General features: G+C 41.8%; 1 protein-coding gene across 6 annotated transcripts in view; it reads right to left on the bottom strand.

Annotated features, from left to right (window-relative positions):
- cdc42se2 (CDC42 small effector 2) overlaps positions 1–17,394 on the bottom strand; it is a 248,983-nt gene that overhangs the window by 83,900 nt on the left and 147,689 nt on the right. For 3 of the 6 annotated variants that reach the window (XM_048595122.1, XM_048595119.1, XM_048595121.1), the window contains one exon: positions 3,451–3,761. In XM_048595122.1, coding sequence (XP_048451079.1) covers positions 3,451–3,504 — 54 coding nt within the window. In that variant the 5' untranslated portion in view covers positions 3,505–3,761. The other 3 variants (XM_048595118.1, XM_048595123.1, XM_048595120.1) reach the window with 3 other exon arrangements.

Here is a 17,394-nt window from a genome sequence, read left to right as displayed (position 1 = left end):
ACAACAGGTCACATTTTTCATTGAAAATATTTAAAATAAGATTTCAAGAAACAAGTAGTTTGTGTTTTGGGTCAAGGATCACAAATTCTGAGGAGACAGCTATTTATATTAAATACACATTATTTGACATTAATGAGCTTACACTCAGCTCACAGCACGGCAAATTATAAATAATGCGGGAGAATATTTTCTATTTGGAACTGGCTTAAAATCAGACTTTTCAGAAATTTAAAACTTTTTTTTTGCTTCTTTTCATCTGATGCCCTTTTTGATTGGCAACCTCCACCATAACGACAACTGTAGATGTGCAGTTCACAAGAGGTCATATTGGAGACAATGCGTGACAGGCAGCTGATTAAATTTATTCATCTAGCTTGGCTTTAATTAGAAAATGAATGCCTAATTAAGAAATGCACTTGCTAAAGATTTTCTTTTGAAACACTCTCAGTGTAGCCCTGACAAAACAATTTTGGAGAGGATATTTTAGTAAAGATGAGGCTAGATATTTTGCTGTGCAATTTATCTTCCCGAAACACTAATCATTGGATTATGTTAACATGTAACAGTGCAGAATCCAGGATATTGTATTTTCCAGGCAACAGGAGACATAACAAGTGCTTCATGATCTGAAAATTTATTATCAGATAGTCTGCTGTTAACATTTATAGGCTTCAGTAAGTGTCAAGGACAAGCATAAGTGCACAAATCAGACGCACTCCAGATGCTGGAAATCTGAAGAAAATGGAAATGTTTGGAAAAACTCAGGTCAGGCAGCATCCATAAAGAAACTACTAGAGTTAATGGGCAGAATTTAGTTTAGTTCAGGTGATGGAGAACCTGTCCATCTACTGGGGAGCTCCTGTAGGAGCTTGTTACCTCAATTGGACAAACCACCATATTAAAGGGCCCAATAGGCCTAGCCAGCAGTTGGGCTTCTTTGGGATTGAAGATTTCAGGGACAGAAATCTCACTCAGAGCTGCCAAGAGAGAACAGCAGCTGCCCCTTCATTGGGTAGGAAACACAAGAGATAATGATTCACCCTTTTACCCCAACAACATCCTACGATACTTAAACCTTAGTGAAGGGTCACCTCTCTCTCTCTTCTCCTCCGCCACCAACCCCCAACCCCAACCCAATCCCCGGAGCTGAAAGTTTTTGGCCAGGTAGTACAGCTAGAATTGTTTTTTGGAACTTTTCTTTAAACTGAGTTCTAAACACCATTGGCACAAACACAGGTTTTCCAAATCCTCAGCTTCCAGTGGTTTTCTGGCCACTCTTTTCAAACCAACTTAGCAGTTCTGCCTCCATTCTCCTTTAAATACAGACATAGACTAATTCACTGACTTTTTGGATGTTTCTATCTCTGTCTCAATATGTGTCATTGGACATGTAGTTGCTTGGCAACAGCCCAATTTTCTCTACCATTTTTAACACGTGGAGCTGTACATGTATAAACAAACTGGAGATTTGTCAATGGCAAAACTCTCAAACATGAAATGAAAGCTCTGGGTCTTCCTCCATTCTTAATATGCACAATATAGCAATACAAACATCAAACTTAAAACTATACATTAGTCATCTATTTTAAATCTCAATAATATCACAAAGCTTCAAAGAAGAGGGAGTGGTTGGGGCCATAAAAGTGGATACCATTGAAGTGATGTAGGGCATCAGTGGAATTGCAGATGCAGGACAGAAGAGGTGAGAAAAAAAATGGATTTGTTATTGGAAGCACAGGTTCTGGAAACACAAGTATTGGTTTTTATGAACGAAAGCAAAAAAAAATAGACAAGTTTGGGACACTGCACTCTGCTGCACGTAAGCTGCACCTTTGAGTTGTAGTACATACTGCAGAGGAAGATCACTAAACGTCCAAATGTTAAAGTAATCACTGAAAACGGTGAAGTTGGTCATAAGAACATAAGAACTAGGAGGAGTAGTAGGCCATCTGGCCTCTTGAGCCTGCCCTGCCATTTATAAGATCATGCCGATCTTTTTGAGACTCAGTTCCACTTACCCGCCCACACACCATAACCCTTAATTCCTTTACTGTTCAAAAATTTATCTAGCCTTGCCTTAACAACATTCAGCGAGGTAGCTTCAACCGCTTCACTGGGCAGGGAATTCCACAGATTCGCAACCCTTTGGGTGAAGAAGTTCCTCCTGACCTCAGTCCTACATCTGCTTCCCTTTATTTTGAGGCGATACCCTCTAGTCCTAGTTTCACCTGCTAGCGGAAACAACCTCCCTGCCTCCACTTTATCTATTCCCTTCATAATCTTATATGTTTCTATAAGATCTCCCCTCATTCTTCTGAATTCCAATGAGTATAATCCCAGTCTACTCAGTCTCTCCTCATAATCCAACCCTCTCAACTCTGGAATCAACTGAGTGAATCTCCTCTGCAGCCCCTCCAGTGCTGGTATATCTCTTCTCAAGTAAGATAACCAAAACTGCACACAGTACTCCAAGTGTGGCCTCACCAGGACCCTATACAGCTGCAGCATAGCCTCCCTGTTTTTAAACTCCATTCCTCGAGCAATGGCAGACAAAATTCCATTTACCTTTTTAATTACCTGCTGCACCTGCAATCCCACCTTCAGCGATTCATGCACAAGGACACCCAAGTCCCTCTGCACAGCAACGTGCTGCAATTTTTTACCATTTAAAACATAGTCCATTTTGCTGTTATTCCTACCAAAATGGATGACCTCACATTTACCAACATTGTACTCCATCTGCCAGACCTTTGCCCACTCACTTAGACTATCTATATCCCTCTGCAGACTTTCAGTGTCTTCTGCACACTTTGCTCTACCACTCACCTTAGTGTCATCTGCAAATTTTGACACACCACACTTTGTCCCCAACTCCAAATCATCTATGTCATGATGGGCTGCGGAGAATCTCACTGGATTAATAGGAGATGAATGGGATGTTATTGCAAAAAATTATGACAACTAGGATACTGGGTGAGATATATCAATCTGGGTAGTGACACTGGTTAAGCAGAGATATTGCTATAGACAATTATGTCAAGTAAATGCGAAAGGAAACATTTTCCAGACAAGTAATGCCAGATGGCGAAGGGGAGACTTGCACACTAAGTAGAACAAGCAAAAAGCAATACACTTACACATAGGCTAAAGTATGTTTTACCAAATGACAGGTAATGATGTGTTTAAACCAAATACAAAGGGACAGCATTTTGCACTCTTAGAAAGCAAGTTCGAGAATAATTAAAGCAGAGAATTTGAAAGTGTGTTACCAAAGACTGTTGGAATTCAGTGCTGCTTCCCACAACCAGACATCTTTTTTACCTCTACATTACACGCTTCGAAAAAAAAATAAACTGAAAACATTTTGACTCTTTTTTTCTTCTTTAAGAAATTAGTTGGGAGACTTTTCATTAAAATTACAGTTTTCATTACAGATTTAGTCACACTTACCGGTTGAGGCTGTTCCGCAATACAGCAATTAAAACACAACCAGAATTCACTCATGATTTAAAGTCCCACGACAAAAAGTCCCTTCAGTGACACAGAATCTAGATTCTATATTCAAGTGTGGGAACGTCCAGTTGTCCGTCAATCCACAGAATAGTGTGTGCGAAACTGAGAAAGCGAAGTTCGCCCGGTTATGAACAAGCTAAAATCGCAAAGGTACAGTTTTGGTAACCGGCTAGTCAGTTCGTATTGGAGATTTCACCACGGTTTTCGGTGGCGTTTTCACCTTTTCTCCAGTGTTCAAGAATGATGACCTGCAGACAATTAAAATAAGAGATATTGACAAACCAAAGAAGAAGTAATAAACAGTCGAGTTTTACAATTTTGATCACTGTTAGCTGTCAGCGTAGCTACCTATCACATCATATACAGACGCACACAATGGAAAAAAGCACTTAAAAATCTTTTCTGCACATTTCCAGCTTGACTAAATCGGGATTTACTTTTGAATCTCAAACACAATCACCTACTCTCCTTTGATTGCTTCGCATAAAGCCTGCTCCTGGTTTCAAAACATCAAAGCAGAAGGAAAAACATAGCAAGCTGACGCTACTAATAAAACAGCTGAAACTCTGGCCATAAACATTCTTCTACCACAACTTTGAGAACTCTTTTCCTCACTTGGTTGCATCAGGAAATAATTCCAGGTATGAAGCTTTCCTGCAATGATCGACAACAACCTCCTTTAAAGCTTGAGAACCATAGAGACTCTTCAGCTGAATATGCAGCTGTGTAGGTCTGCCAGCAAGAGTGTCAACGAGAGGAAGGAGGTGACTTCATTCCAGCTTGCAAAGAGAGACGCACGGCAGGTGGGCGGAGAATAGCAGCCATTGTACAACACTACATGCTACAAAGTGAAATCAGTTCAAAAAATGCTTTTAAAAGAGAAATCCCGTTTTGAATCTTAAGCGGCAGCCTTTTGTTCTAATCCTGTGCTTTAAAGACGGTTGAAGTGGTACCATAGGAAGCAATCATTCTTATCAACCCAAAGCACTACGTGGAACACTCCTTCTTCCGCAGTTACATGGGCACCATTCCTCACCTCTTCCTCCTCTGCATTGATGACTGTATCCGCACTGCCTTGTGCTCCCATGAGGAGCTTGAACAGTTCATCAACTTTACTAACACCTTTCACTCCAACCTAAAATTCACCTGGAACCATCTTCAACACCTCTCTCCCCTTCTTGCACCTCTGGGTCTCCATCTCTAGTAACTGTCTGGGCACTAACATCTATTTCAAACCCACTAACTCGCATAGTAACCTTCACTACAGCTCCTGTCACACCACCCTCCTGCAAGAATGAAATCCCATACTCCCAATTACTCCACCTCCGCAACATCTGCTCCCAAGACAGAGTGTTACATTCCTGGACATCCAGATGTCCTCCTATTTCAAGGACTGTAACTTCCCCCTCTGGTGATTCATAATGCACTCAACCACATCTCTTGCATTTCCCATACTTCTGCCCTCAAACACCCATGCCCCAACAAAAATAAGGACAAAGTCTCCTTGCTCCTCACATACCACCCCACCAACCTCTGCATCCAGCGCATCATCCTCTGCCACTTTCGCCACCTTCAATCTGACCCCACCGAAGAGACGTTTCCCTTCCCATGCCTATCTGCATTCCATAGGGACCGTTCACTCTGTGACTCCCTCATCCGCTCCATATTCCCAAATAACCACACCACACATGGCACCTTTCCCTGCAACCACAGAAGGTGCTACATATGCCCCTACACCTCTCCTCTCACCTCCCTCCAAACAATTTTTCCAAATCTGACAGGTATTCACCTGTTCGTCCTCCAACCTGGTCTATTGTATCCATTGCTCCAGATGTGGTCTCCTCTGCATCAGTGAGACCAAGCACAGACTCGCTGAACAATTCGCGGAGTATCTGCACTCTGTACGCTATAATCAACAGCATTTTCCAGTTGCCAAAAATTTTATCTCCCCCTCCCACTGCCTTGGTGATATTCCATCCTGGCCTCCCCCAGTGTCACAATGACGCCACACGTAAACTGGAGGAATAACACCTCATATTCTGCTTCGGAAGCTTACAGCCCAATGGCTTCAAAATAGAATTCACCAGTTTCAAAAACTCCCCACCCTCAGCCTTTTCCCATGTCCAACCCTCCCTCTCATCCCTGCCTTCTTGATCTGACACAGCCTGTCCATTTTCTTTCTCACCTATCCACCCCACCCTTCCCATGACCTATCTCCACAACCCCTACCTGCATCCACCTATCACCATCCCACCTACCTTCTCCCGGCCCCACCCACCTCCTTCTATTTATTTCTGAGCTCCCTTTCCCCTTCCCAGTCCTGATGAAGGGTGTAAACCCGAAATGTCAACTTTCCTGCTGTTCTGATGCAGCCTGACGTGCTGTGTTCCTCCGGCTCCACACTGTATTGACTAGGATGACCAACGTTATTACAAACAGGCTCATTACAATATTACTCCTCTCTCATGTAACTATTTCCTATTTCAATGAGGCATCTAAGAAGCAAAGTACTGTGTACAGCAGATTAATATTTTCAACAATTTTATATGATTTAACTTTATTTCCAACATTTAAACAATGAAAAATTAAATGATTTATAGCAACATTGTATATTTTAATATTAATCAGCAAGTTTTCAATTGGAGAAAAGGAACACTGACTTTGCAAACCACAACTGTTGGCTGTGTGCTACCCAACACCAGAATGTTTATTTTAAATCAATGACATGCATTTTATTCCTGGAATCATAGTTAACCACACAAGTAAAGGATTTTTGTTCCAAGATGCACCCTATTGTATATCCTTCCTAATTTCTTGTCCAGACAAGGTAATTTAGCACTAATTACGGCAATACTTACTTATTCAGATCACAAAATGAAGTGTTTTCATGTTCAAAACCTTATTTTATAGAAAAAGCTCTTGAATTACTCAAACCAGACAATGTTTTACACTGTTTCCACAAATCCCAGGCAATTTTGGATTCTATTCTGTCCACCCTGAAGAAGGTAAGCAGGGAACCTTTATGCGGTTGTACCGGCAGTGATTTAAAATCGGGCTGTCCAGCCAATGGCCTGGCATCTCCTTTACAGATAAACAAATCTACAACTCAATCAAAAACAGAAATTGCTGGAGAAACTCAATTTCTCACGAAAGATTAACTCTGCTATCTTCCCACAGATCCCACTACCTCCTGCGAGCAGCTGGGGGCCTGGAATCATGGTGGTGAGTCAGTGGCTGGGTCTGGGAATAGTAGGCTTGCAGGGAGACTCTGGCTTGGAATGGTGAGGAAGGACTTGAGACTCTGGCATGGGAGCAAGACCAAGGCAGGAGTGGAGAGTAGGGAAGGGTCGATGAAAAAATAAATAGAGAGACTCTCTATTACAGGCCAAGATTGGCTGTTAATTCATTCTGAAGCTAGGTATCAATCTTTTTTAATTAAAACTGGAATGATTGACAGAATGCAGAACTATGTTTGCCTCCTTTCTGAATATCCCAGGAGTCTCTACGTCTTTCTCTCTGTACTTTGTTTGTTTGATCAAATCAACAGATGATTGATCCTTTATAGGGGCACGGTAAGTAAATGAAACTTATCAAAATTAAATTAAAACACTCTTTTGGTGGCTCACGGTGCATTCCACCCTGTGTAGTATCATGGAAAGCCACAAGAATACCAACAGATTACTGGCACCTAGGCACAGGTGTAGCCATGGAAGATGGTCAGGAAGTCGAGTAGAATGAACCTTCCAACTGCTAGCTGCCTGGATCTGTTTATAGACACTTTGGCCTGGCTCAGGCTAATGAGGAGGTCTTCCTTCCTCCCGACCTCTTTCTGCAATGAGTGGCTAAGCAGGAGTATGAACTGAAGTGCAAGCAAATGTTGGACAGCAGTCCCTTCAATTTTTGAAAGGACTGCAACCTTTCAAAAGTTATAAACATTGAACACTTCAATCACGAAAAGAAACACTTGCAATCTGGGCATTCATGAGCTAATTTATTCTTTCTTCATACTCTTTTGAACAAACAATAATTAGACAAATACATTAACAAAAGATCAACCCTTAAAGGACACTTTAAGTAAATTAAAAACATAAACTACTACCAAATCAAGAATTTCAATTGAAATTTATTTAATAAAAATGTTGTTACCAAGGATGAACTCCAGGCCCTGCAGTATCTATTGGTTGCAGAAGGCCTCAAGCACAACATCGGACACATGTGAACCATCTCTGGGTTCATTCTGGTATGGATGTAACCAAGGAACAGGAGTAAGCAGTTGTGTCAAACTCCCACTCAACTTCCCACTGCTTGGACCTGTTCAATTTCACTTCAACTAAGCCCAGGAACAGACCTACAAGGCGGTCCTCTGATTTATCTGCTCCTCTCTGCACTCTGTGCTCAAAGATCTGGAGTGAGGGGCTGAAATACAAACATCAATTAAGGAAAGTGCTTTTAAATAATTAAAAAGGAGCTATGGTTTATCATGCTGGTTGTAAATATGACCCATGGACTCTTCAAAACAGCAAAAAAAAGGTGGCATGGGAATTTGAAAACCATCTCAGTCTCCTATTGCATGAGTTTGCTGCATGCAACATCCTCCACGCCAAATTCCCAATGGTAAAGGGGAAGACTCTTTATATATGTTCAAAATCCTTAATCAATCAGTGCCCTTAATCTTGATAATACTATTAACACGCTATAAACATTGGTAGCTGGTGTGTGGTTGAGCAGTGAACTAGAGTTTTGGCACTCATTCACTGCTAGACACATGACCTTCAACAGGAAAGTTTTATTAAATTTGTCACACAAATGCTTAATTTTAAAACTTCAGAGTGCTCAATGTATGTTGGTGTCATTGAAACCTACGTCAGACTCTGCATTTATAGGTAAATAACCCACAAACTGCTGTACTTCTAGTCTTTTGAGTAAAATGGAACTGAAAGGGCTGCAGTCCTTTTTGGAGGAGATGAGGGACATGGTTTGATTTTGAAAGAGGATCTGTTTTTGGCACAAGAATAGTAAGTACTAAAACATCATCATTTTAGTGATTTCAGAAAGATGTGGAAGAATCTGAATTTATGGTGACACAGATACATTGAGCCAGACACCATAATGTCTTAAAGCAAACAGTAACTATCGAAAGTTAACAAAAAAAGTTATCCAGCTTTAATAATTCTGGATGAAAGTTTAGTAAAACACTGTTGGTCTTCACTGCCCTATTCTGAAGATCAGACTAGTTATCCCTGGTAATCTGGCCAAGATTCATCCATTAATCAACATCACAAAAAACATATTTGGTCAATATCATATACTGTTGTGGGGCATATATTTTAAAATCTTATATCAGGTAAAAGGGTAAAGTTGCCATAATCCTAGCAGACCAAAGGGAAGGGTAAGATTGAAAAGGTGAGTCTTTCATGCAGGAATTGTACCCAAGCTGTAGGTGTTACTCTACATTACAAACCAGTCAGTCAGCCAATTGAGCTAACCTACCCACTTAAAGGTAAAGCTGCCATCATCCCAGAGGACTACTGGTGTGGTGCCATCAATATTGACTCAAAATATACCACATTGGCATTGCAGATTGAGATGCAATCACCCTGAAGGTCTACTGGTAGTGATCCCAGGAATTGTACAAGGTTGGCATTTGCCAGGTGCATTAACTCTACCAAAAACTACATGGATATTGGACAATTTAATTTATTTTAATTAATGCCAGGCCTTAGAGGCTGAAGCTCAAAAAATACCCAGCCTGGAGATAATTATTCCTAATATACAAGGATTGAAAGAGGTTCTTAGGTCTGAGAAGAGTCTGAGAAGGAAAAGAGGGCTGCAAATAAGAGTTGATCACTCCTCTCCATACAGTGAGATATGCTAGATCCTGAAACTAGGGCCATGTCTCCATTATTCGTTCAGCTGCAGCCTCAGCTTGTGCATCAACTTGATGAATGTGACATGTCGGCTGACCAACACGTTACATGAAAACGGATGCCTGCAACATTCCGAATGTCTTCCTTTCCCAGACCTGCATCACTTATTCAACTTCTCAATGCATTCAGTATGGACTATTGTTAAGCTTACACAACAGATGATGAAGCAATTGTCTGTGCCTCCCACAGCACCCTTGGTTGTTGCATGAATAATGGTTCACCTTTGATCAGCATTGGCCTCTTTTTAGGTAATTTCTGCTAACTTCATCATCATTAAGATGCCATTGTTCATCAATGGATGGTGCAGATGGTCTTTGACCAGCACCTGACCCCTAAACATCTTCATTCTGCATACATAGCAAATAGGCGATAACGTGATTGCAACTTAAATGTAGCTGGGGTTTACAAATGGCCGCTCCATGTACTTGCCCTTTCGATGTCCTAATATCCAACAAAAGTGGATCCCACACTTTCATGTATCAAACTGGCACTGAAGCAGCACAGTGGCTCAGTGGTTAGCACTGTTGCCTCACAGCGCTAGGGACCTAGGTTCAATTCTACCCTTGGGCAACTGTCTGTGTGGAGTTTGCACAATCTCCCCGTGTCTGCATGGGTTTCCTCCGGGTGCTCCGGTTTCCTCCCATAGTCCAAAGATGTGCAGGCTAGGTGGATTGGCCATGTTAAATTGCCCATAATGTTCAGGGATGTGTAGCTTAGGTGGGTTATAGGGGAATGGGTCTGGGTGGGATGGTCCAAGTATCGGTGTGGACTTGTTGGGCCAAAGGACCTGTTTCCACACTGTAGGGATTCTATGACTGCACTCATTCTGGGCATTGTCCTAGCTATTTTCCAGTCGCAATCTGCATCTAGAAAACTGAAGCAAAGATAGTGCAGTGCATTGTGGACTCCATCAGCACAGGGCTCCAGCTGGTGACTAAGTAGCCCCTCTTCAAGACACTAATGCTGTGTTTTACCTTATACGACTCTGACAACCTACTTACATACAGTCCCCACCAATTCTCTTTTTAAACCCTTTTGTGGAAACCTACCACATTGAACATTTTGCCCGCTCTGCTCCTCTACACATCCTCTGCAGAGGCATCAGTGGTCACCACTGCCAATAAACCTTCCTCTTGTGCTCTAACATGTCCTCTAATGCTATTTCACAGAATCACAGCAACTCTCCACCATACGTTTTGGGTTTCCACTCCCTATCGCCATAAATGCCTCTGCCACCCTCCCTACCTCTTTAGCTGTGGTCACTCTCTGCTCTTATGGGGAGCCCCTTTGCACCCTTCTTAACAATCAGCAGGCAGAGAAGGACTGTATAGAAGAATCATAGAATCCCTACAGTGTGGAAACAGGCCATTTGGCCCAACAGGTCCGCAACACCCCTCCGAAGAGCATCCCACCCAGATCCATTCCCCTAACGTTGCATTTCCCATATCTAACACACCTAACCTAAACATCCCTGGGCACTATGGGCAATTTAGCATAGCCAAACCATCTACCCTGCACATCTTTGGACTGTGGGAGGAAATGGGAGCACCCGGAGGAAACCCACACAGACACGGGGAGAATGTGCAAACTCCACACAGACAGTCACCTGAGGCTGGAATCGAACCTGGGTCCCTGGTTGTGGGGCAGCAGTGCTAACCACTGAGCCACGATGCCACCCCTGTAATTCCCCCAAATCTCCGACCTGACAATTATACCCTATGAAGGTCATTGGCGTTGAGCAGCGCACAGGCTGGTCACAGCTGGTGGTGAGCTGAAGTGACCAGATACTCACTCTGACTTTCCACGCTGAGAAATCTCAACATCTAGCTACATTTGGTAAGATAGGAAGCTGAATTTGAATGAGGCAACTTGCAACATTAATAAGGCATTTAACAATCTATAATCCCCTTTACTTGACAACTAACCACTGCCTAGTGAGCAACTTACCTTGCCAATCAGTGAATGCATTAAAGATGCACTGAAATGCTACTGACATCGAGATAGGCCTCACCAGACATCTTGTCTGATTCTGTCACCAGTTTTACCATAGTCCACATCACTCAGTCCCCTTTAAGGTACAGAATGCCTTGTGCTTAGAGCTTTTCTTGTAGTATAATTGTTTGCAGTTCATTCTTGATGTTTCTCAGCTTTAAAAGTGACTTTTCATCTGTGCAGCTTGTTACTATTAGACTCAAAAAAGACTCTCAATACTGCATCTACATTATAGAAAGCCAACTGATTAAGGTTTGGCTAACAGAGAAGAACAGAGAGTAAGAATAAATGGTTCTTTCTGATGTTGACAAGTTATGACTAGTGAAGTACCATAAGGATCAGTCTTGAGCCCCAGCTTTTACAATGTACATCAATGATTTGGAGGTGGGGATGAATGTAATATCTGTAAATTTGCAGGTGATATGAAGCTGAGTAGGAATTCATGTTGTAAGTTGTACAGCAGCTTCAGGAGAATTTGGGCATGCTTAGTCAGTGGGCAAGAACATGGAATATCATGTGGGAAAAATGTGAAGTTATCCATTTCGGTAGAAGAACAGATTTGCAGCGTAGTTATTCAAAGACAAGTGGTTGGAAATGGTGGATGTTCAACAGGACTGGAGGAGGCCTTATCAATATATCACTGAAGGCCAATATGCAGGTATGGCAAGTATTTGGGATGGAATTGTAGCCTTTATTGCAAGAGGATTTGCACTCTGTGCAATTTTGGTTTCTTACCTCAGGGAAGATATCATTTCCATCAGGGGGAGTGCAACAAAAAATCACCAAATTTGTTCCTGGGATGGTGGGGCTGTAAAGAGACATTGGGCAAACTGGACCTATATTCACTTAAGTTTCAAAGAGGTGATCTTATTGGAACTTACAAAATACTTTAAAGGATAGACTGGATAGATGCACATTTCCCATGGTTGCAATGTCTTGAATCAGGGAGCACCAATGAAAAATAATGGATATGTCATTTAGGACCAATATGAGAAGTTTTTTTTCAAATCAAAGGATTGTGAATCCCTACTGCAAAGGACTGTGGAAGTCCAGTCTCTTAGAATCTATAAAGTGGAGATTGATAAATTTATGAAGTGCAAAGGATTACGGGGATAGTGTGCTTCGAAGTATTCGATCAGCCATGGTCGTAGTAAATGGTGAAAGCAGCTTGATGGGCTGAATGGCCCTGCTCCTATGCTCATTATCACATTACTATTTGTAGGAGTTTGCATTGCACAAGTTGGCTACTTTAGAAAAGTGGTTAAACTTAAAAAGTGCTTAACTGGCTGTAAATTGCTTTGCAAAGTCTGTTGGTTGTGAAAAGTACTTCTTAAATGAAAGTCAATTTCTCTTCCTACCTTCATCCACAACTCCATATAGAGTGCAACAAACTCATAATTAATCATATCTACTTTGCAGATGACTTGGAATAAGCAATGTGACCATGAGGAGAGATTGAGTAGATCAGTGTACATTCCCTGGATTTTAGAAGAATGAGGTGTTTTAATTGAAAAATATAAAGTTCTTGAGGAGTTTGACAGGTTAGACATTGAGGAAATGTTTCCCCGGCTGGCGAATCTAATACATAGGTCACAGTGACAGAATAAGGCTCAATCATTTACTGTGCTTTGCTACTGTTACCCTCCTCTTCAGTCTTGCCTTCGTACCAAACCTAGCATCCATTCATCTTGTTCCGAGTCTTTACCTTTCCTGCATGTCATCCGTCACATTCTGTGACATTAGCCACTTGTTCACAAAAACCCTTCCGCATTCAGCCCACTAACTTCTGAGGAAGGGTCACCTGAAACATTAACTCTGTTTTTTCCTTCACAGATGCTGCCAGACCTGCTGGGCTTTTCCAGCAACTTTGTCTTTGCCACTAACTTCTCAATTTCCTTCCTTGACCTTCTTGCTTGCCAACATCATGAAAGTTCCTCTCCAAATAATTATCCAGTTCTAACTATGTTTCCTCTAATGTCCTGAGATGAGATGTCAGATGTCATCTCCATGACAATCTACTCCAATATTCCCTCATCAAATTATTTCCAGCTGACTTTTCTCATGCTCACAAAACCATTTTATCCATTTTATCTAATGACATTCTCTGTGATAGCTATTTGTTCATCTTTGTCTTCAAAATGTCCTTGTAAACATGCAATCTTTATCAAACTGCTCTCTTCTGCTGTTCAGTTGTGTGGGACTGTCTTTGCATGATCCCCCATCCTGAACCTATCCAACAGAGCCAGTAATGGCTTCATTTTCCATTTTGACATGGTCACCTACAAGTAACCTGAAGATATATCCATGATCATCCTTCTCTTTCTCATTTGCATATCATTCCTTATCCATAGGAAGGGGTCAGCTTTCATTCTAACCGCCTGAAGTTCTAGCTCTCCAGCAATTTCCTTAACCTCATGAGGTTGTGAAATTAGGCTATGAATGATTCAACCTTGTATCCAACTCAGCCTCAGGGTGAATCATATTCTGCACATCCCAAAATCCTCTTCCTTTGTGATTAATTTAGCTAATCAGTTGCTGAGGTTATGTCACGTCTTTTAGATTGACATGAGCCGTGACTGAGTATCAAATCTCATTCTATCCATTAGCGAGAATACTTAGCTATTGCTGCCAACACTCTACCTCGATCCTAACAGGGTTGACACGCCCGACTGCTTGCTATAGGGAATCAACCCACTGTTCAATTTGGACACCAGTCTTAGAGACATTCCTGCATCTGCTGACCATAGGCAGGATCCCCAAACACAGGGGTTCGCAACTGAATTCCAGCTTAGCACAAGGCTAGAATTTGACATTTCTGGGTTCTTGTTTAGACTCTTACCAAAATATACCATAGGAGCATATTAAAATGGCTACAGATCTTGGGTCTGAATTTTTACGTATTTTCCAAATGAGCCATCAACAGTTGAATAGGAGCTCATGGTCTTTAAAGCAGTCACTTTAAAAGACAGCTGCAATGAACTAATAATAAGTGTCCTGTTTGTCTGCCTCTTCTACATGTTGCACAGTCCCACCTCTGTTTACAGGATGAAAGGTTTTACTGTCAGAATCAGGGACATTGGCCTTCAAAATCAACCCAATTAAGAGTTTATATACAGAAGCTCAGAGAAATTAAACCAAAAGCAGCCCACACCCCGGATGTGGTGAGTAACTAAGCAGTAAACTTCAGTTCTGCATAGGGTACAGTTTGTGACATGTGGCTGATGACACAGTACAGTACTCACACTCACCCTCAGTTAATCACAGCTGTGTTTCCTGAAATGTGAATTTTTTTTGTAAGAATGTACTTGTCTGAAGAAGGTGAATGTCAATCAGCCAAGTTCCTTACCACAGTAAAAACAGTGAATTTTGTAATAAATGCAGCTAAAGTGTGTTTAATGATGGTTAGAAAAACCCAAAAGTATCAGCTCAGAATTCATGGTGTTCCTGTGGTTGCTAACATTCTGACAACTGAAATGCATTCCTATTCATTATCTGCTGCACAACTAGCCTTCACTTTGAAAGGAGAGAGGACAACAGAAAAGCGATTATTTTACGCTGAAGATACACCACAGAATGTTAATCTGGGCACAATCTTGAAAAGGAACAAGAGCCCTTTTCACAATTGTTGAACAAGATCGATCAGCTTATAAATGAAGTCCTCTGTACCATTGTCACAAACAGAGATAAAAAACATAAAACAATACAGCACAGGAACGGGCCCTTCAGCCCATAATATTGTCCTGGACATAATGCCAAATTAAACTGATCCCTTCTGTCTGCCCTTGGTCCATATCCCTCCATTTCTTGCATATTCATGTGCTTATCTAAAAGTCCCTTAAATGCCTTAACATATCTGCATCTACCACTACCCCTGGTGGTGCGCTCTAGAGTCCTACCACCCTCTGTGTAAAAAGACATGCCCCTCACATCTCCTTTGAATTTTTCTCCTCTCACCTTAAATGCATGTGCCCTAGTAGACATTTAGGCATTTCAACTCTGGGAAAAAGATTCTGACCGGCAACCCTGTCTATGCATCTCGTAATTTTATAGACTTCTATCAGGTCTTCCCTCAGCCTCCGCTGCTCCAGAGAAAACAACCGGAGTTTTTCTAGCCTCTCCTTATATCTCATACCCTCTAATCCAGGCAGCATCCTGGCAAACCTCTTCTGCACCCTCCCTAAATCCTCCACATCCTTCCATAATGTGGCAACCAGAACAGAACGCAATACTCTAGATGTGGCCTAACCAAATTCTTATAAAGCTGCAACATGACATTTTAACTCTTGTACTCAATTCCCCAACCAATTAAGGCAAGCATGCCATACACCTTCTTTACCACCCTATCTACTTATGTGGCCACATTCAGGGAGCTATGGACGTGAAACCCAAGATTCCTCCGTACATCAATGCTATTTAGGATTCTGCCATTAACTGCATAGTGATAGTGAGAGTGTGTAAGTGTGAATGTCAGTGTGTGATTATGAGAGATTGTGTTTTCAGAGGGTGTGTGACGTGAAGTGTGAGATTGCGACAGTGTGAGTTAGATTGTGCATGGGTATGAATGTGTAAGTGACAGTGTGTAATTTTGAATGTGTGTAACTGTGTCAGAGAGTGTGGAAGTGTGAGAATGAGTTTGTGCATCTTTGCATGTATGAGGGTGAGTGTGTTTGAGTAGGATTGTGTTTGAGTGAGTGTGTAAGAGTGTGGGTGACTGTGTGCGAGGTTGAGAGTATGAGTGAGTGCATGTGAGTGTGTGTAAATTTGTACCTGTGTCAGATTGTGCATGTGTGTGTGCATTAGTATATGTGTGTGTGTTTGAGAGTCAGAATGAATGTGTATTTGTGGATATGTGAGGGTTTCAGGTTGATTGAGAGACTGTCTTTGTATGTTACTGTGAGAGGTTCAGTGAGTATGATTGTGAGGGAGCGAGCGTGACTGTGAGGGAGTGAAAGGGTGAGTGTGTGATTGTGAGAGGGTGTGTGAGAGAAAGTGTGTAAGTGTGTGTGTGCATATTTGAGTATAAGTGTGAGTATGTAATTCTGACTGACCATGGATGTGTGTGAGAGACGAGACTGTTTGCAAGAGAGTATTGAGTGTGAGTGTTTGTGTGTATGTACGTAAGAGACCGTGCAAGATTGTGAGTGTCCAAGTGTGAGAGTATTTGTGTATGTGTTAGATTATGCATGTGTGATTGTGTGAGTGAGTGTATAATTGTGAGTTTACATGAGTGTATATGAGAGTGAGTCATAGAATCATAGAATCCCTACAGTGTGGAAACAGGCCATTCGGCCCAACGGGTCCACACCGACCCTCCGAAGAGCATCCCACCCAGAACCATTCCCCCAACCCTGCATTTCCCATGTCTAACACACCTAACCTAAACATCCCTGGGTACTATTGGCAATTTAGCATGGCCAATCCACCCACCCTGCACATCTTTGGACTGTGGGAGCACCCAGAGGAAACCCACGCAGACACAGGGAGAATGTGCCAACTCCACACAGACAGTCGCTCGAAACTGGAATTGAACCTGGGTCTCTGGTACTGTGAGGCAGCAGTGCTAACTACCAAGCCACCATGCCGCCCCATGGTGTGTTTGCATGTATGAGTGTGTTTTAGTGAAATTGTGAGGGCGCACAAGTGTTTTGAGTGAATATGTGTTTGCACACAGGTGAATATTTTGCAATGTAAATGATTACTTCAAAGCAGTACTAAGCAGTTTACAAGGTAGACATCCAAGCATGGTAACAGTACCATGCAAAAATAGGTAGATTGAGGATCAAGTTCACCTTGGAAGATGTAAAATATGTACAAACAAAATAGTTGATGAATTTGGATTACAACTGCAAGAATGTAAGATTCTGTACCACCCAAATTTGGTACGATTAACCCATTGCCATTCCTTTCAATGCTGGCATCATGCAGACTTTGTGCTACCTGTTCATGTATGTGATTGCAACCA

Source organism: Rhincodon typus, chromosome 3, assembly GCF_021869965.1.
Source record: "Rhincodon typus isolate 14 chromosome 3, sRhiTyp1.1, whole genome shotgun sequence".
NCBI classification, from domain to species: domain Eukaryota; kingdom Metazoa; phylum Chordata; class Chondrichthyes; order Orectolobiformes; family Rhincodontidae; genus Rhincodon; species Rhincodon typus.
The sequence above is the reverse complement of the archived record's forward strand: the minus strand, read 5'-3'. Positions and strand labels throughout refer to the sequence as shown.